The sequence below is a fragment of the Homalodisca vitripennis genome, unplaced genomic scaffold (genome assembly GCF_021130785.1).
Source record: "Homalodisca vitripennis isolate AUS2020 unplaced genomic scaffold, UT_GWSS_2.1 ScUCBcl_9543;HRSCAF=18068, whole genome shotgun sequence".
NCBI classification, from domain to species: domain Eukaryota; kingdom Metazoa; phylum Arthropoda; class Insecta; order Hemiptera; family Cicadellidae; genus Homalodisca; species Homalodisca vitripennis.
In genome coordinates this window covers 1-21,460 of record NW_025785656.1, presented here as the reverse complement: position 1 = coordinate 21,460, position 21,460 = coordinate 1, and the positions used below count along the sequence as shown (strand labels likewise).

The following is a 21,460-nucleotide window of genomic DNA, read 5'->3' as shown; positions in this document are numbered from 1 at the left end:
TTCCCCTGATCTACACACAAACGTACTCACACATTATGTAACCTATACATTATCACAACAATTTTTTACCAAAATTAACAGCTAAACATATAATTAATATTCAACTTCTGACGGTTGACAAAACCCCACAGCAATCTAGCAGAACATTCTGCACTCTTTTTTGGCTTAATTTTTTTGCGTTAAAATTTCCACCTATATAATGAATTGGCTTATGTAAATAGATACAGTTTCAGAAATTTTTAACTCAACGTTTAAATAGTTTATTGAATAAGAGTAGAGTAAACAAAAGCCCATCAAAATTCATAATTGACACTTTATTGACTTGTTATGAAAATGAAATTAGTGTTGCCGCTATAATACTGTTGAAGATAATCAACAGTAATGTTTTCTTGATAAATGTTATCGTAGAGGCAAGAACAGTAAATTGAATTGAGACCACATCAGTAATTAACGAATCATACTTTATAATCTTAATTATTAATTGGAATCTTTGTATTGGTAATCTTATCTTTTCTCAATGGGACAAATTAAATAACAAATGAGTGCCCTAATTACTTTTATTCAACAACTTTATGCTTTCTGTCCTTTACATTGAATTTAAAATTACTATAATTATGCCTTTCAGTGGGAATGTCCATTTTGCGACGTTCAAAGTAAAAAGATTCAAGATGTCATTAACATAAAACATAAAAAGTTACAATAGACTTTGTCAAACTATTGGGCAGTAAAAAATAATAATTTTAGAACCAGAGATTTATTTTAAAATTAAAAGAAACATTGCAAAAGACATAAGAACTTACAAAACTACTAACTGGTATAAATAGAGAGTGGTCATAGGAAATTACTTAAGTAATAATGAAAGCATTGTATGGTAAACGAAAAATCAAAAACACAGATTGAACAAGAAACACATGAACATATACAATTAAAACCCAATTGAAAATGTAACAGTATAAATACTGAAAATATTCAAATCGGGTGGTTAAAACTTAAAATCTCACAACTGTAAAAGTTAAAACTTAAAACTTGACTAGATAAAATTAAAAAAAAAAAACTTAAGGAACTAGCATCACAGGCCAAATATTCATTCACAGAGTAAAATGCCTTTTCTTTAAGCCATTTGCTTAAAACTCTTTTAAACCCATTTATATTCAAAATCCATCCTCCTTTTTGATAATTTATTAAATAGTTTTATTTTCATATAGATATTTGCTTTTGTTTTTTCAAGCCTGGTCCTTGGAAGCTCTAGCATGTACTTATTTCTAGTTTTATAAGTGTGTATAGTTTCTCTAACTGTATAATTTTGCAGATTTGCTTTCACATCCAGTAAACAATAATATATATATATATATATATATACAAACAGGGCAATGATTTAAGTTCCTTAAAGCTTGCAGGCAAGATTCCCTTTCATTAAGATTTTTTATAATTCTTATTGCTTTTTTCGCCTGACAAACACTTTATTTAAATGGCGACTACAGTGGAGTCCCGCTAATCCGAACACGTGTAATCCGAACGTCGGTTTAATCCGAACAGGGCCAGGAGGAATCATTTATAACGATAATGAACAGGTTATAGGAACTAATTACATAAAAAATGAAAAATGGGTGCATCATTTCGTACATAAACAAAGAAAACTTTAATTAAATAGACATACAGTATTTTATTAAGACAAATTGTGTACGGTACAGTACATAAATAATGAAGTTAAATACAGTACCCAAATTGAAACTTATAGGTTAAGTATGAGTTAAATTACTGTATTAAGAAGTGAAATCAAACAAAAATTGGACGTACAGTACTGATATTATTATTGAGTACAATATTAATTGTTAAAAGACATAAATTCAGTTATTGTCTTCTGTCGCATTAAAGAGAGTCTATTGGATGACGCGTAGTTTCGTACAACTATTGAACGCGTGGACCGGCCGTACAATATCCAGTAAGCTCACATTGCTTAACAATAGAACTCTCACACTAAATACGGTAAATGTGCTTAGTATTCGCAAACACGTTTATTTGTCAAGAAATACAATGCAACAGTCAGAAAACATGTTTTAATAAACAATGTTGATAATTCTATAACAAAATAGACCCATTCTCAGGTTTAAAAACCGTATTTTTCTGTAATTCTGGCTAATCCGAACAAATCACATAAATCCGAATAGGGCTCGGTCCCAATTAGGTCGGATTAACGGGACTCTACTATATTTCCCCACAAAGTAATTCCATAGACTAAGTGGGAGTGGAAAAAGGCATAGTAGGAGGTTATTACCATTTCTTCAGTTATGCAGGGTTTCAATTTACGCAGTAGGAAAATTTCTCTTGCTAATTTATTACAAAGACTTTCTATATGGCTTTCCCAGCTTAGTCTACTGTGTAAATAGATTCTTAGTAGTTTAACAGGCTTAATAAAAATAACATTGTCCATATGAAAAAAGTAGGTTTCAGAAAAATGTCCACACAAATCTACCACACTAGGTTGAACAGGAACAGGACAATAGATTTGACAAAATTTTGATTAAATTTCATCATTTATGGTGCTTAACAAAATTGCAAAAATCGGATCTCGTTAACAAGTTTTTATTCTAAAATTAGAAGGATTGAACTTTAATTTTGGTTCAGATACAATTGGAGTTGTAATAAAAGTCATACAAACAGTAGGTGAAATTCACTACATAACATTTTATGAACAAATGCCTTAATAAATCCAGAAACGTTTTAAAATGTTTTTAAACTTGGTATACCATTACTGTTATCTAAAACAAATCATTATTTGAGATTAAATAAGAAAGGCTTTTAGCAAGACAAAGATTTTTGTAGTTATTTTCCTCCATTTATATAAAAATAGTACTAAACAACTTTCAGAATAATATAAAACTCATCTACATACAAATGTTTTACAAGATAAGATTTATTTGGTTTTGTTTTCAGTTGAAAAAATGGATACACAAACAGTGATCCCTGTAGACTTCCTAATACTGTCTGGCCGTGTGGAAATGGCAAAATAAAATATCTAAAAGGAACAAATTATTTGATTAATTTGTAAGTCCCGCCATATTAAGCGGTAGAGGCAGTGTAGAAGATGATGAAACGTTGGTGGTTAAGTTTTGTTTGTCAACTGTCCGTATCAAGGTCTCCACAGCTTGTTGATTAACCGTTGTGATATGAGGTTTTTGTGACTGTTATGCTAACATTGTGAAGGCTTGGCAAGCACTTTATACCATAAATGATCACAAGGTTAAATATTCCAGTTGTAAAACCGGTACAGAAAACCATTGACAGTTACAGTTAACTGTGAAGCGGCATTGATAACTGTGATTTCTACTATGTAGTGTCTGTATTAATGAGTTTCTTACATAAATGCTATTATGAACAACTTTTAAAATAAGTAAATGTAAATGAAGATAAATACGAGAGATCTAAATTTAGTTAATTAGGTCTCATTCAACGGTTCACTAGTTTATCAGAGTTCAGTTGTCTGTTCGCACAGAAGTTTATAAACAGTGTCACACAGTACAATATCAAATATAATAGATCAGTAGTCAGAGTTCATATTTTAATTATTCTTTTTTATTTAATTCATATTATAGGAATTTACCTTAACCTACAAGTACCTGATAATGAATTAATTGAATTTGACAGTAAATTTTTACAATAAAATATATCATAAGTGTTAACAGGTTTATTATTAAATACGATATTTGAATAACGAATATCTTTCATCGCAGCCCAGATTAACTAGTAATAGTAATTTATTTTTATTCATAAACTGATTCAATATTTTTGTTTGTTCTGTGTATAATTTATAGCAAAAGATGCCAATTAATAATTGAAACAAAAATTAATTAATTAACCAACTTTGCACTAAAATTATACTTATTATAATTGTACTATGTACTAAAATTATTGTAACTAGACTTTTGACTTTCTTTGCATATTTTTTCACATTGTGATTTACAAAAATATATTAAATGAATATGCTTACTATTGGAAAATACATAAATGATGTAAAGTGCATACAAGAGTACCTATTTTGTTGTATTTGTTTTATTAAATATTCCCCCTAGACCAGTAAGTGTGTCAATAAATAGGTTATATAAGTAAGTTATCATATGTTAGCTGTCAGTTCTTTCAAGATATTCATTGAGGGTTTAGACAGGATGTGCTTGAAGCCAGTCTTTTTGTCTTCTTCACCTCTCCTGAATGGGCACAGCTTCTCTCCTGCGTATATCGGCTTCCTCTTTGTGGATGAATGGTGATGTATTGAAAGGCAATAGTACAAGGCGTGACATTTGATTTAGTTGTGATGATGGGCACCAGTTGGGATTGGCACGGGCATTTGAGGGCTTTCTTCATGATTCTCTTGCTTGAAAGTTTGGAAGGATGTGGATGTTCTCGAAGCCTGTCTGCATTATTCTCTTGATTGAAGGTTTTGAAGGATGTGGATGTTCTCAACGCCTGTCTGCATAATTCCCTCGCTTGAGGGTTTGGAAGGATGTGGATGTTCTCGTGGCCTGTCCGCATGATTCTCTTGCTGGAAGGTTTGGAGGGATGTGGATGTTCCTGAGTCTGTCTGCATGATTCTCTTACTGGAAAGTTTGTGCAGATCCTGAGGATAGTGGTGCAGTCTAAGACGCCGGACTGGAAGGTGGTGGGGGACTTGAGACTGACCAAGCTCAAAGAGCCCAAGAAAGGTCAGATCTTAATATTCAAGGAACTGGAGTGGCAGACTGTCAGGATACATAATAACATAAGATTGTTGTGCAGATCCTGAGGATAGTGGTGCAGTCGAAGACGCCGGACTGGAAGGTGGTCGGGGACTTGAGACTGACCAAGCTCAAAGAGCCCAAGAAAGGTCAGATTTTGATATTCAAGGAACTGGAGTGGCAGACTGTCAGGATAGAAGCCAGCTCCACCAAGGACCGCGACCTGCCACCTCTACGACTGCTTACCAATTGCACAAGGTGCCGAATAACCATCAAGAAACGTCTCTCAGGTATTGTAGTTAGTTGTGGACCTAGTAACCTGGTTCTTAGCTGAGTTGTTACCATTGAAAACTTGATGTAGATGTCTGTCTTGTTATGTTTTACACTAACATTTCTGTAAAATGTCCTTAATAATTTTTTCTGATAATTATTAACAATTTTCAGATAATCTCGTAACTATTTATGTAACTTTTAAATTTATATTTATAAAGTATATTATTACAGTAAAAAATCATATTCTACAGAGATTTTCTTTAGACTTACTGTAGCATGCTTCAGATATAATTTTAGTTATCAGTAGGGATATCCAGATTAGGCAAAGAACATATTGTACATTTTCACAATATTGTAATCACTCAATTAAGCATTTTTAAAATTGTCATATCTTGATTGCTTTACTTGTTGATCTCATAATTTTTAATTTTTTTATCTAAAACTAGCTGTTTCCTGCGGCTTTGCACGCTTTTTGTAAGCTTTGCCCGTGTATGTGCACTTCTGGTTCAAGTGAATTATATTTCCAACGACGATTTAGAGTTTGTATTGTTGCCACGATCAAGAAAATCTGTTAAAAGTGTATGTTTATAGCCATTGTCTACGTACATGTACTTTATTATAAAGTGGTCTAACACTCAAGCTTTAAGTTCAACCAGAAATGTATTTTGAAGACAAATATACATCAAAGCTTAACGCCTTCAAATTGTTTTTCGCTATTTAATATACTTAACTATCTCGTAATCGCAGTTTATAGTGTGCAGGCGCTTTAAAAACTTTTAACATATGGAGTACCGTCTGGTGGCGAGATACATCAATAGGCATCGTATATAAACCTTCTCCGTCGAAAAATACATATACATACACATTTTCATAATGAACGGTCAAATAGTTTACGATTCTATAAAGGACAAACACACAAACATTCATTTATATATATATATATATAGATGTAATTAATTAGTTTGCAGTAGATGTTTCAGAAAAATCAGTAAAAATTTATCTTTAAAAAATTAAAGATAGTTTTCAGTATAAAGTCAGAAAATAAAACTCGTTCTCACTGTAGCTTAGATATTTTATACCGCAGTATCCTTGGCCCTCATAGAAGGGTTAACATACACACGTAAAGTTTTAACTACGGAATATACTTCATTTTTTGTGCTGAGAATCTATGTGTCTGAAATATAATTGTTCTCTGAATCTAAATAACTTATTCAGTTATAGAAACTCAGTGGCTAATAACTATTGAGAAAGCATTTTTTAATCTTTAAAGCTATGTAGCATTTAATTATTGGTACATTAATTAAGTATTTGTTGAAATGCTTAAATGAAGTCATTATGGCATCATTTTTTACTCAAGTTCAGTATTATTGTTGTAACTTCACCCAGCAGTGATCACTTCTGGTTAGTTTATGCCTTCCAGTTGAACCCACCACTGGACGCAGCAAAAACCGATGTGTCACTTAAATCTGGGCATTATGGATGTCCAGGAGCGGTGCATCACTAACTGCAAATGTTGAGATTCTTGGGTTCAAGGGCAATTCGATAGGTCTAGTCTACAGTGGGAGATGACTGTTGGAGTTGGTGGGGTTTGTTCCCTAACCTCAGGGGTTCTTGCTAGCCTCAACAAGGGTGTGCCACCCCCTGTCTGCTTTGACTGGAGAGACTAGTTCAGAGCTGGCCTCCCTTCTTCCGGGGGACATGACTTTGAGATTAGTGCCCTAATTCTTCCTCATGTATCTCGACAGGAGGCGGCTCCTACCCCTTAACCTTACTCATCCTGAATATCCTGTCACTCCGGAAGCAGTGCAAAGGTTCTTACAGGACGAAGTGCAATTTATATGCTTCTTGTCCTAACAGAACGAAAAACAAAACAAACAAAAAAATTCGTGTTTTTCAAACAAAATATAACTTCTTGTGCCTATCTTGTTTTCTGGCATTTTTGTCACAGTGAAGATCTAGGTATGTTAGTGCTAGGATTCAATATGCTCTTGTACAAATGTAAGTAACCCAGAAATGTGCCGCAGATTGTTTTGTGATGGGTTGTCGTTTGGCGCTACTGCTGGACGACCTGTTATGGGTCCTGACGGACTCTCAGCTCAAGGCTGCTCTTTGCTTCATAGACTCCCTCTCCGGTCTCATCAAGAAAGACACTGAAGTCACACGGACCAAGAAAGCTGCCCGCAAACTGGAGGTTAAGTGAATATATTTTAGCGAGTTTTAAGTGAGTTTGAAGAAATTATTGTTATTGTAACCACAAGAGTTATTGTGTTGAAAATTGTGCTCGTTTCAATACGAGCAATATGTTTAGTAAAAATTAAATTTTAAAGCAGTATAAGTAGTTTACCAAATTTACTGCACTGTTGTGTTTTTAATTTTCACTCAATTATTGGGTAGTTACTCATTATTACTTATAATTCTTATATAGTTACTATAAAGGATTTAAAAAACATTTTAACAAACCACTGATATAGTGTTAGTTCATTATTATCTATACACAGATTGGATATTAGTTTATATATTTGTAATTCCCAATGGCTTTTTCAGAATTTGCTCAGTATCTTTTTTAGTGTTCAGATTCATATTCCAATTATTTAGTAACCCTTTCCACGGGTGTTACAGCAAATCTGATGTGGTTAAGTTCGCTCTAAACGTGTATGACGGGGAAATCTCGTAATTTAAGTTTTTGTTTTTCCTTGTGAATTGCAGTTTCAAAAATGGTGATGGAATACACTAGAATGTTGAATGAACGCCACGCAACAGATGCCTTTCATTCATTGTTCTTGGTTTCCTGTTATGAAAGGATAACAGAATTTCAGAGATTTGCCATCATTATATGGTACAAAAGGTATTGTTATACCAGTGTCCTAGGAGTGTTTTATTTTTTGGAACATATAACAAATGTCCGAAATCCTGTTATTCTTTTAAACCTTCCATTTTTAATAACAAACTGTAACCCTGGAGCTGGCAGCTAAAAATCCTGTAGTGGCAGGCTATTTTTGCTCATTAACAAGCATTTATTGTAAATTATCTCTGCACTTCAAATGCTGTGTTTTTATAAAATTGTTATATGTTGTTTTATTCAGTACTATTATTTGTAGAAGAATATAACATACTAATAAATAAAACTCATGATTTAAGTATGGTGAAACTAACATTAGGTGAAACTTGAAATAAAATAATAAATTTACGTTATTCTTGGGTTAGACCATGCATAGCAAATTGATATAAAGTTGAAAATTGATAAGTCCAAAATACGTAAAAGATAGAAAAAAAGGTCTTGTCTCAGAAAATATATATTTGTATGGGGGTTTTTACAACAAAAAATTGATTAGTAAGCTATTGCACCAACTTAGGCCTATTTTCGAATTTAAGGGTTAGGTTCTAAACAAGTCATTAATAATAAATACTCACTGGCAAAATACTAACACTTCTGTCTCAAAAGTTTCCACCATGCAGTAAATAACTAGTGCAAATAAGTGATAAGATAGACTTTGAACACAAGACTTAAAACAAGGGTTAGAGGGATAGACCTTGATTCGCTTACCGGCAAAACTCCAAAATTTTCAGTTGAAACAAAAATAAATAATTACATAATTATAACCTATTTTGTCACACACAATTCGACTGAACTATATTTATCATTCTTCAGGTATAAGATATACCAAATTCAACCACTAAAATAAATCTTTTATAGAATGACAATAATAACGCAGTAAGCGTAGACTGAGTTATCAGACGATAATGGCGACTCTTGAGAAACAATGACAAACGATCATGAATCAGCAGTTTAGAAGGAAGAGTAAGAATAAAAAACATTTTGTGTTGTAAAACAACTATTCGTCATTTCAATGGTACCTAAATATCATCGCTAAACTTGATTTTAAATGTTACGACAAATAAATCATTTTGACGACGTCATGACTTTCAATTTTGAACGACTGCCACTACAATGGAGGTTGTTCCTTTTTGAATTGGCGAAACCTTTTTGAAATTGGCAATTTCCATGTTTGGTATTGTCATGAATTTTAATTGTAACAAAATCTTCAAAAACACTCAGTTTTTATATTTTTTTTTCCTAAAATAACTTAAAAAACCTAAATTGAAATAGAACTTTAAAATATTTTTTTATGGTATTAGCGTGCTTGGGCAAGTACAGAAATTTATATTAGCATTCTAAGGGTTAAAATGAGAACTACAATTTTGTGTTCCTAAACAGCTGTATGTGTAAAATATTATCTACAATAAGAATCTTTGAGCCAACACTTTTATTCAAACTCCCTAGATTTTTAACATTATGGGGAGTTATCAAATATCACTTACTTACACCCCACTAATAAATCCATTACCTTTCTTATAACACCAAGACAAGTAAAAAAATATAGCTAAATTATAACAGGTAAAAGCAAAGAAAATATAAAACAGGGCATTTTACTACAAATTAGCATATTTATTGATAAAAAATAAAAAAAGAACTATTTACAAAACTGTTTATTTTCAAATAAATTTCAAGTTTCATTGTGTAATATAATCAAACTGACAATTTAATATAAAACAAGATAAATATTTCAAACTGACTACCACACACAACACTACCACACGATGAAGAATAATAACGAGATGGGTAGTAAATGCACGCTCATGCGCGCGCTCGTGACAACTGAGGAAGCAGTAATACACACCACGGGTATGTTTGGTTATGAGTCTGTAGGAGACGCAGAACTGACGAGAGTGGGCAGTCGGAGTTAGACAAAGGGGGCTCCCGTCCCCCTGGACACTGTGTGAAGGTCATTTATAAATACTTCCTTGGCAACCGCGATAAATAGATAAATACGTAGCGTGCACGCTTTTTGTAAACCTACAAAAAACCTCTCCGAGACATAAATAATATAGGATATAACTGTAATTGGCGTTTTGTACAGTCTGCCATTTCTGATATATCCGTCTATGGCGTGGGAAAGGTTAAAATCAGTTTCAAAGACTTTCTCAACAAAGTTGAACCTAAGTGAACAGAATCTATTAAAATCTTGTGGTGTTCCTTACAGGTGCTTCCTGAATATCAGGCGCAGCTGGCACAACAAGCCAGGGTGGCAGAGGCCCGAGACACCATGTCGGACATCTTCGCCCGCTACGACTTCATAGAGACCTCATACCACTTCTTCTGCCAGAAAATAGATCTCCATCTGAGCGATGACCCTGGGCGTGAGTATTCGTCTTTTTGTTTGTAACCGGATTGTTTCAGCAATGGTTTTTGCTATAGATTCATTTGATGTATTGTACAATGGTTTTGGTTGAATTGTTCATGTACGTCTTAGCTTGATCAGTGCCTCAAGTCACTTTTCAATTCCAGTTCAAATTAAAGATATTTTCTACTTCACGGTTAGCGTACAATAGGGAGTTTTTTTTACATATACTGTATTTCCAATTTCTGAAATCGGTTATGGATAGGATTCAGTGTGAAATAAATCTCACACCCTAATATTACTGGTGAAACCTGGAGAAAATTACTTAGATTCTGGAGAAACTGGAATCATAAATTAATTAAGTGTGAGTAAACTATCTGATCATGCATCCATTGGTCTTAAGGGATGTTGAAAATTTGGAAATTAGTAATAATCAATAAGAATTAATCCATTAGTCTTAAAATAATTTTACTGCGATGTTGAATATTTTTAAGTTAATAATAATCAATCAGAATCATTCCATTGGTCTTAAGAGGATTTTACAGGGTTGTTAATAATTTAGAAGTTAATAATCAATTGGAACCACTCCATTGGTTTTAAGATCATTTTACTGGGATGTTGAAAATTTGGAATTTAATAATAATCAATCAGAATCACTCCATTGGTCTTTAGATAATTTTAATGGGATGTTGAAAATAAACTGGTTCCAGAACCATGTTGAACACAGTTTCATTGTTAAGATAATCTTAAAACTGACATGACTTTTGTCAGATGGTTCATGAACTCTCAGCCCAAAAAGTCGTTGGCTCATGTTAATGTTTCATTATGTTATAATCAGTTATGTTTTAGCAGCTATTAAATCTCAGTTGGGTCCCTATTATTTATTCCTACAGAATTAAATGAATGGAGACAATGGTAATCAGTTATGAAAATGATCATGGAACTTTGCATTGGAATCTAATTTTTTGTTATATATTGTTCAGATTTTGAAGAAATAATTTTTTCCTATAATTTTGTATCTTAATAATTTCAATTAAATTTGGTGGTTAATGTTTCTTTTGCATTTAGGTGTCAAAACTCGTAATAATTATGCTATACTTTTTTGTTATGAATATAATTGTCTAAAATTATGTAGGCTACATCACTTTGTTTTGTATATAAAAACAAAGATAACTTGAAACAAATAATATTATGTTCTTACTTCAGCGTATAAGTCATTTTTATGCTTGTACAGCATATATTTATAAATTAACGAATAATGATACTTTGACAAAATTAAATATTAAATTTTCTATTGTGCAAGGTACTCTAAAGTTACACTTACAAGGACGTTATCATGGGTTCCCGTACTGGTTGACATTTATACGGTGTTTTCCAGCTGGAAGGTCGTGCCACCCGGATCTGAAGGTCGGAGGAGCGTTCCAGATCAACCTGCACTGTTTCCAGGTGGACTACTACCCGTACCACCTGGCCTCCGGTGACAGACACCACTGGGCCAAGTACAAAGAGGGCAGCTCACCGCACACCCAGTGGCTCACGCAAGCACACGCCGTGTTCCGCAACACCCTCCTCCAGCTAATAGAGTCGCACAGCACCCACAGTCCGCTGTCCAGAGACTCGCAGGTCAGTCGAACTGGTGACAGCAATTGAATTGAATTGAAAATAACTTTATTTATAAAGTATACAGTGGTATACATTGAATGGCGTCATTAGAAAAAACTTTAAAAGCTAAAATAACTTATTATATATACAGTATTGATAAAATATATGATAAAAGAACTAAGTTAATTATAGTTCAGCTAACCCATACAATGGTTTCTCTGTTAAATACAATTTTAGCCCTTTTTTAAATTCTTTAAAGTTGTCAATGCCTCTCAATTCCACAGGAAGCCTTGATAAAAATTTTGCACCTGCACTTGATGTTTTTTTGTTGAAAAATTCAAGCCTATGGGAGTCAATGGCAATTTCGTTTCTATGTCTGGTAAAATATGTATGTCTGTCACCTAGTCTAGGAATTAAACTATTATTACATAATTGTTTTACATGTAGTGTGGTATGAAACACATAAAGGCTGTAGACAGTCATAATGCCCAAGTGAGAAAAATGTTCGCGAACTGAAACGTCAAAATTTAGATTCAACATGGTTCGTATAGCTCTTTTCTGAAGAAGAAAAATTCTATCTAAGTTCTGCTTTGATGTACCACCATAAATAGCAATACCAAAAGCGACAGATGATTCGACCAGTGCATAATAGAGTGCCTTTAATGTATTAATTGAACAAAATTTGGACATTCGGTAAATAGCATATATTCCTGAACTAACTTTACTTACTACATGGTCAATGTGGAGATTCCATGTCAAGTTTTCGTCTACAATTAGACCTAAAAATTTTGTGGAAGTTACTTTTTTCAAAACTTTATTATTGATATTTATAACTGGATCAATGGGTTGTTTACTTTTCCTTGTTGAGAACATGATAAAATTGGTTTTACTTGCATTTAATAATAAATTATGGTTACTTAAATAATTGTTCATACCTGTTAGACTTAATATTGAATTATTTTCTAAATTATTTAATGATTTTTCACTAATCTTTAAACTAGCATCATCTGCGTAGAGGCACAAATTTTTTGATGGACCACCAGGAAATGAAAGTGGTAGACCTTTTAACAGTGGTAGCAAGAACCGATGTGTCACTTAAGTCACTATCCGTAAATGTAAAGATATTGGGGTGAACGGGTTGAATGGTATGTCAAGTTAATTGTGAAGGATGACTGGTGGAGTGGCCGGGCCTCTGCTTTCAAAATGTTCTTTATGCACTTTTTTATAATCTCTTTTGTTTAAGGGTAGTTTAAGAGTTTGTTTTTGTTTTCTTGTATGAAAGCATTAACTTTGTTAATGATGTATATATTAAAACAAACAAAAATTCATCAACATGTTTTAAACTGAAACATTTCATTTCTTTCTTGTGTACATTCTAAAAAGTTGTCCATTTAAAAAACTCATCTGAAACTTCAGTCTTTCAAATCTAACTCATTTCCTCACAATAAAAAATTGTGTAATTATGTACAAGAACTATCAGTTCAATTGAAATGATGCTAAAATCACACTAAATCTGCGGATATGATAACTTAATTATTTTAAACACCTAATAAATAATTAAATATATCTTGCATTAACAAATTATATTTTTTCTATAAAAAATGTAAACTATCAATACATTTCTGAATAATAAGTGCTTATGGGTCCAAAGCTTTCGTGGGCAATGGTCAAAAATATATCTATTAAAAAAATGTTGTAAATAAAGCAATATAGTGAGAAAAGATCAATAAATACTAGCACAGCTGACAATATGTTAACATCATGAGGTTACATGTATTGTATGTTGTGTTATAGAGTTGAGATGCACAACAAGTGTTAAATCTGAGAGTAAATAAACACGAGATAAGATTGTGGTTAGAACCGGATTTGTTCAGGTTCAACAGTTGGAACACACATTTTAATCTCCGCAGCGACTGTATAACAACAGCACTAACTCATGTTAAAAATATGAATGAATTGTTTACATAATTATTTGAAATAAAATAGTTTGCAATTTTAAGAATTTATCAAGATTTTTAATAAAAAATTCATTGCAATTAATAAACCGAATTTTTCACTACGGAACAATTTTTGAGAGCAAAAATTGTTCCATTTGAAGTTGTTTTGTGTAGACATCTGCGTGTAACTCCCTTGTTCTAAAACAGTGCGGTTAGAGTAACCGGTGCGATGGTTCCGCTCCGAGTCTGGCGAGTCTAGGAGTCAGTATTAACCCTCCAACTGCCCTTTGTATTTTCCCTAAACGCCAAGCCATTTTTCCAATTTTTTAAAGCTATTCTTCTAAATTCTATAAAAATTGTTCTTTACTGCAAACCGCACTGTATTTTGTATAATTTTGTTCACAATGTTGAGTAAAATACAATGACAATAAGTAACTAGGGTAAATATTTTAATTTGAATTTTTTACAGTGATTAGGGAAGTATTTTTTTGTTATTTGCTTGTAAAAAAACAGGCTTGTGCCTGGAAAATATAGTTCAGTACAAATTTCAAATTCCTAGATAGATTAAAGGTCACAGATTCAGTTTAGTGTCAGAAAATTTATAGTTTTGTATGAGTCTTTGGGTAAATAAATTAGTTTTAGTGCAAAAACTTAAACTAGTACTAGAAGCGTGATTTTTGTGTGAAGCACATAAATTTGTAAAAATATCAATAGCTTGTTATAAATTGTAAACTTAACTATATTTGGTATCATTTAATTTACAATAAACTAGAGAACACTGTAATAATAAATTATTTGAGAAAACTACACTTTTTTATTTTTTATGTATAGTATAAATCAACATTTTTGTAATACATTTCTAAAAAAAGGGATACTTACCTGATAAAAATAGTCATTGCAATATTTTTGGGTTTTAAAATTTTTTTATAATAACCTAAAGGTTACAAATTTAATCCAGGTATATATATATATATATATATATATACACTAAGTATCCACGTGATTCATGTACCACTGAAAAAAATAAAAGAGTTACAGAACACAGCGCTAGTATTTTATTGTTCTATGACAGCAGAGTAATTTTCGAATGACATTGCTGTTTTCGTCTTTGTAGAAAAATTAGTCCTTAATTTTGTAAGTGTTTTATAAAATATATATTATAAATAAATAAATATTTATATATATATATATATTTATTTATTTATATATATATATATATTATAAAACACTTACAAAATTAAGGACTAATTTTTCTACAAAGACGAAAACAGCAATGTCATTCGAAAAATTACTCTGCTGTCATAGAACAATAAAAGACTAGCGCTGTGTTCTGTAACTCTTTATTTTTTCAGTGGTATATGAATCACGTGGATACTTAGTTTTTGCGTACTGTAACAAATGAGATTAAGTGGGCAGTTCAAATCGAACGGATACCCATTGATTGACGTTAAGGAACGAAAATAAAAAACAGATATCTGTTGAATGCCAGTCGGAGAGTTAAGGAACTCTATAGGCCTAGGACTTCTATAGTTGATAAATCCATAGAATAATTTTATAGTGATGAAATTTTAATTATTGATTTATAAATTTAATAAGTCCATAAATCCACTTAAATATTTATATTTTGTTCGCAGGAACCAAAAGCTACATCGTCTCCAAGCAACAATCCGGTGAAGAACTACGTTCTGTCACAGTTGGCCAAACTGATGACTGCGTGTGTCATTTTGCGGATTGAGGACTTCACTCTGTTCCGTGTCACCACCTCAGCGAAAAAACAACAACAGCCTAAAGAATTCGTGAAAGGTGATCCGTTGAATCCAGTTTTGTGCTCAGAAAGTATTTACCAGCTTCTATAATTTTGTAAAGTCCAGCGACAACAATGGTAGTATCTTCACAATAGTTATAGTATATTGGGTTCTCGGAGTACGCTTACCGATTGTGTCGATTTTTAATTTATAGCAGTATTTTTGAGTAGCATACATTGCTTATGTTGAGACTTACAGTAACGCTTGGATTTGTTTTAGAAATTAAAACCAATTGTGTCACGTAAAGCTATTTAAGCCCACTGCTGACATCTACTATTTATTGGTGTTGTAGCTTAAGCTGTAACAAACATTTTATCAGTGTTACTAATTACCTCTTATATAGGTATTTCACCCTATTCAGGACAGCATCTTCTTCCAGAACTGCCGGTCACTCATCCGAGGCTTCGTTTTTAACATGGGGCTAAAGTTTAAATCTGAGTTATGAATATGAATTTGTCTCAAATCTACAAATTTTTCAATAGTTTTAATAGTATGGCTAGAAATTGGATTTCTTGTATTAGCCTTTAAATGTTCAGTTCTACCTATCCTTTAAATTTTCTTGTTAGTCGAATAGTTGTATTTTCTACCTGAATAATCGTTTTGAATTCACTACACTCTAACCCTGTATAGTTAACTAGCAACATATGCTGAAAAGATGTTACATATGTACAAGATTTGATACACCGGAATAATCGTTTTGAATTCACTACACTCTTAACCCTGTATAGTTAACAAGCAACATATGCTGAAAGATGTTACATATGTACAAGATTTGATACACCGGAATAATCGTTTTGAATTCACTACACTCTAAACCCTGTATAGTTAACTAGCAACATATGCTGAAAGATGTTACATATGTACAAGATTTGATACACCGGAATAATCGTTTTGAATTCACTACACTCTAACCCTGTATAGTTAACTAGCAACATATGCTGAAAGATGTTACATATGTACAAGATTTGATACACCGGAATAATCGTTTTGAATTCACTACACTCTAACCCTGTATAGTTAACAAGCAACATATGCTGAAAGATGTTACATATGTACAAGATTTGATACACCGGAATAATCGTTTTGAATTCACTACACTCTAACCCTGTATAGTTAACTAGCAACATATGCTGAAAGATGTTACATATGTACAAGATTTGATACACCGGAATAATCGTTTTGAATTCACTACACTCTAACCCTGTATAGTTAACTAGCAACATATGCTGAAAGATGTTACATATGTACAAGATTTGATACACCGGAATAATCGTTTTGAATTCACTACACTCTAACCCTGTATAGTTAACTAGCAACATATGCTGAAAGATGTTACATATGTACAAGATTTGATACACCGGAATAATCGTTTTGAATTCACTACACTCTAACCCTGTATAGTTAACTAGCAACATATGCTGAAAAATGTTACATATGGACAAGATTTGATACAGGATTTCTAATTTTATACTGGATAAGTTTTGAATGGAAAGATTAACTGGAACAGAGCTTGTAAAACACTGCATGGATAAAACGGGGAATAAGTAATATATAAAACAGTTATAGTCCAATTTACAAGTAGACGATCTAGCTTTTCTTGAAATGACTAGAGAAATTTCCTTTAAGTGACAAATCAAGAGATTCCAGTGGCAGTTTAGTTAATGAAGATATTGCTAAAGTTGATCGTGGTGGGTATTTGCGCTGACTGTGGAGCAGCTCCGAGTGAGGCAACGAACACCATTGAAAACTCACCACTTAAATGGGTTAAAGAAAAACTAGGTTGTGTGTTTTTTTAATGTAAATTGGCAATCGGCTCCTGGACTGGTGTAATTTTGTGTCCAGGTTAAAAAGTTAGCAAATTATAAGATAGAGGCGCTAATTGTGGTATAAGAAACAAAACACGATGACAGAAGAGTTCCATATTCCAAACAAAGGATGAGGAACGATTGAACCAAGTACGCCCGTTGTCAAGCTGTGTATTCTGTTACAGCTCAACACAGGCGGCGTGCGAGTGTCGCGTCGGCGGGCAGCTACGGTCAGTCTGCCGCATGTCTATCCCTCCCATCCCCGCCTTGCTGTTGTATTTTGTCGTAGTTCCCCAGTATTTTACTACCAGTTGTTAGGTTTGAAGTTTTGTGTTTGCATTGAAGTCATCTTGTTTTCTATCGTAATTTGTCTTCCGATATCATAAAATATTATTTCAGTATTTCTTGTCAAAAATGTTTTACAAATGATATAAATTGAACAAGGAGAATCTCTTATCATATAGTCGTTATCAAATGAGTTGGTAAAATTTTGCTGAATTTGTTCAATCCAAATTATGCCTTTGTCAGTTCCGTTAAATTACAGATAAAATTGGATTAAAGTATATACAATTTTTCAAGTTGTAGAGTATAGTATTTAAAAATAAAATAGTTCAGCATGTTTTCAAAGTTTTGGTAATTGATATTGTGAAAAACGCTAGTTTTACTACACACAATTCATCTTAGGAATATTTTCATTCTCAAAGCACTCGATGGGTTCTTAGCAGTGGTTCTGTATTTTTCATCCTCTTTTCTGTAGCGCTTCATTTTAATTTTTATAGAATCGATATGAGAATATATAAATATTCATTTATATATTTGGTACATAAATGTGTCTCTGAGCATAAAATATCTTGTGTTGAATTGACATTAAATTCAAGATTCTTCAGTATTTAGTAATTAACTGAGTTTATTTTTGAAACTGTAGAATCACAATTGTTTCTATAGAATTTCAGTGTAGATATAAAAATGTAGTCCAGATAGTGTCTGAACAAATATTTTTATTTCTTTTTTGTCATCTTGGAAGGATTAGAAAAAATGTTTTCTCCTTGAATAAGGTTTACTATACATTAGATTTATAAATAAGTAATACAGAAATTTACTATTTAGAATTAGATTGAAAAATTTATAAATGTTTCTAGATAATTTCATTAGATATTTGTATATAATGAACTTCTACCAATGGACTTCTTAAATCTAAAAATAAAATGGTCTTGTAAACAATCTAGAAGCTCTGTTCTTATTGGAATTAGTTATTAATTTTAAACAAACACTCCAATAATGTACTTTTTTTATTTTTGTGAGGGATTTATACTCAATGAGAACATCATCAGACCCACATAACTGAATAAAAGTGGTTACTATAATAATATTGTGTTGTATGTTAAGGAAATGAAGGTTGATTGTGGCAACAAAAAATAGACTATAATAATAAAGAAATTAGTTAGATTTCAACTTGAGCTATGTTGAAATAATAACCATCAACATTCCAAAAGTCTTTAATACATACAACATGTATTACAAGAAATAGGAATTGAAAACTGATATTTCAAATTGATTTATCTTGAATTGCTGTGTAGTAAGTTTAATTTTATAATATTGAAATTTGAATATTACATTTATAAAATTGTGTACGTTTTTATCTGTCCAAAATTATATTCAATTATTTTTGCAAAATGATGTAATAACACTATATGCCCGAAGTTTGATAGATGATCACTGATCTGAAGTAGCATCCCTGAATCCTGTCTTGCTTTGGTGGCGGTTTGGTTCCCTTTACCGTTTGGTCACAAAATGTATTTTATAGAGGGCTTCTGTGGAGTAAAAATGTTAGCCATTACTATTTTCTGGAACATTCCAAATTTAATGTTAATATAATTTGTTTTAACTTAAGAATATTAATATTAGAATATCTGCTGCAGGTGATAGAGAACGGCATGCCCATGACCCATGTACCTGAAATAATGACTCTACACGCGGAGTTCACCTATTACTACTACCCAGGGGATGTGCCTTTTCCTTGTAGGTGTTATATGTATGGATACATTTGAGTCATATATAATCTTGTTTAAGTCAAAGTAGTTAAAATAAGTTTATATTAAAGGATGTGAGGAAATTGAAATCATTGGTACAGTGACTCATTCCTTTTTTTTATTTATTACGTTTTATTTTTGTATTTGTTTTAAATTTTAGTTATTGAAACAGAAGAAAATTATTAAAAGTAATTGCTAACGGAAGATAAAGGTGAAGAGGTAGATCAAAATCAATAATTGTGTTATAATCAGTAATTTAATTGAAAGTTTTAAGGTGTTTTATCTTGATTTTATTCCTTTAAACCTGTCACTGATTTATACAGTTATTTAAGGTAATTTTTTTTTATCAGACAAGAATGAAATAATTTGAATTTATTCTTAACCTTTTAATTTCCCAACCCTTTTCATTTTGTGTTTCAATTTTTTTCCCCCTCTAAAACAATAAGATCGTTTAAAAATTAATACTAAGGCCATCCAGAAAGTAGTACCCGTTTGTGAAATAAAGACACAGAAGTAAATATTAACAAATATAAACATTTTATATTGAAAAGAGCATACCTTAAACTACTTCTCCACATAATCTCCAAGCCAAATTTAAGCATTTTTCATAACGTGTGACGAGTTTTTAGTATTCCAGCGTCATATTCCTCCGCCGCCAGCCGATTGAAATACGTAGTCACGCCTTCTTTAAAGTTCTTCATCGCTGTCAAATCTTTTTCCCGCCAAAAACTCTTTAAGTTTTGTAAAGAGATGAAAATCTGAAGGGGCCAAGTCCGGGCTATATGGTGGATGGTCGAAAATTTCCCAATTGAATTGCTGCAGAAGTTGTTGTGTTATCCCCGCTGCATGAGGCCTGGCATTGTCATGGAGGAGAATGACGCCATCAGACAATAGACCTCTCCGTCGATTTTGTATTGCCCGCCGTAATTTCTTTAATATTTCACAATACGCATTAGCATTAATAGTGTCTCCACGGGCCATAAAATCTATAAGCAGTACACCTCACGTCGATCCCAGAAAATGGTTTGCCATAAGTTTCCTAGTGGACAGAACAGTCTTGAATTTTTTTGGTTTCTTTGGTGAATGAGTATGATGCCACTCCATTGACTGTCGTTGACTCTCAGGTGAAGCCATAACAAAACCCATTGTTTCATCACCAGTAACTATGCGGTCAATAACGTGTCTGCTTCATCAGAATAATGTTCCAAAAAATGTGAATGCAGCAGCCATACGCTTGGTTTTGTGCTCATCTGTAAGCATGCGAGGGGACCCACCTTGCACAAATTTTTGAATAATGCAGATGGTCTTTGACAATTTCATGAACAAATTGTTCGAGAAACATTAGGGAAAATGTTCACAGATGTCATCAATTGTGACGCGCGACGATCGTTCCTCACGAATTCGTCTACTGACCTCAGCAGTTGATCTGTAATAACAGATGGTCTTCCCTGAACGCTCATTGTCGTAGTGTGTTCCCCTCCCCAAGTTGAAATTACGACACCAGCGCCGAACAGATGACTCTTCCATCACATTGTTTCCATACACTTCCTTTAATTGGCGATGAATATCACAAGGTTCGAACGTTTCTTGCGTTGAGAAATTTTATTACAGCCCTCACTTCACAACTGGCGGCGTTTTCAATTTTTTTAAACATTATAAACTGCCACAGAAACAACACAGGCAATGCTAGCGTCACGGAACTTGTAACAGAGAAGGCAGATAAGCCACTGAAGCGATCTGACCTTGACCGGCGGCTACTCGCGCGGCGGAAACGGGTACTACTTTCCGGATGGCCCTCGTTACAATAATAATTATTGATCACAGGAATGTCTCGCCACCCAGTTACTCTAGACTTGGAGCAGTTTCTGCTCACAGCATCTCATGGCCAGGAAACAGCTCTGTGTAGATTAATGTTAAGATAAGAGACTATCAACCACAACTTTATCTCACTGATATCTCTCTTGTCGTATGTACAGTGCCTCCGCCCAAGTTCTACGTCCATCTCAACCCTATCCAGATACACCTAGACGTACTGACGCTTCTGTGGATCAACTCATTTGCTCTGAACCTGCAGCAGTCGCTTCTCAACGCTGCCTCCAACCAGGACACAGTGGCCCTG

General features: G+C 32.9%; 1 protein-coding gene across 2 annotated transcripts; it reads left to right on the top strand.

Moving 5' to 3' along the window:
• Positions 1–4,332: 4,332 nt before the first annotated feature.
• Positions 4,333–21,457, top strand: LOC124374671 (UHRF1-binding protein 1-like). Of its 2 annotated transcripts, XM_046832847.1 has the most exons (8): positions 4,333–4,697; positions 4,859–4,999; positions 7,007–7,173; positions 10,025–10,181; positions 11,541–11,785; positions 15,336–15,504; positions 19,231–19,330; positions 21,318–21,457. In XM_046832847.1, the coding sequence occupies exons 3-7, from the start codon at positions 7,018–7,020 to the stop codon at positions 19,266–19,268; spliced, it is 765 nt and encodes a 254-aa protein (XP_046688803.1). In that variant the 5' UTR covers positions 4,333–4,697; positions 4,859–4,999; positions 7,007–7,017; the 3' UTR covers positions 19,269–19,330; positions 21,318–21,457. The 2 variants fall into 2 exon arrangements, with proteins under 2 accessions (XP_046688803.1, XP_046688802.1); XM_046832846.1 differs by lacking the exon at positions 4,333–4,697 and having other exon boundaries at positions 4,752–4,999.
• Positions 21,458–21,460: the final 3 nt, after the last annotated feature.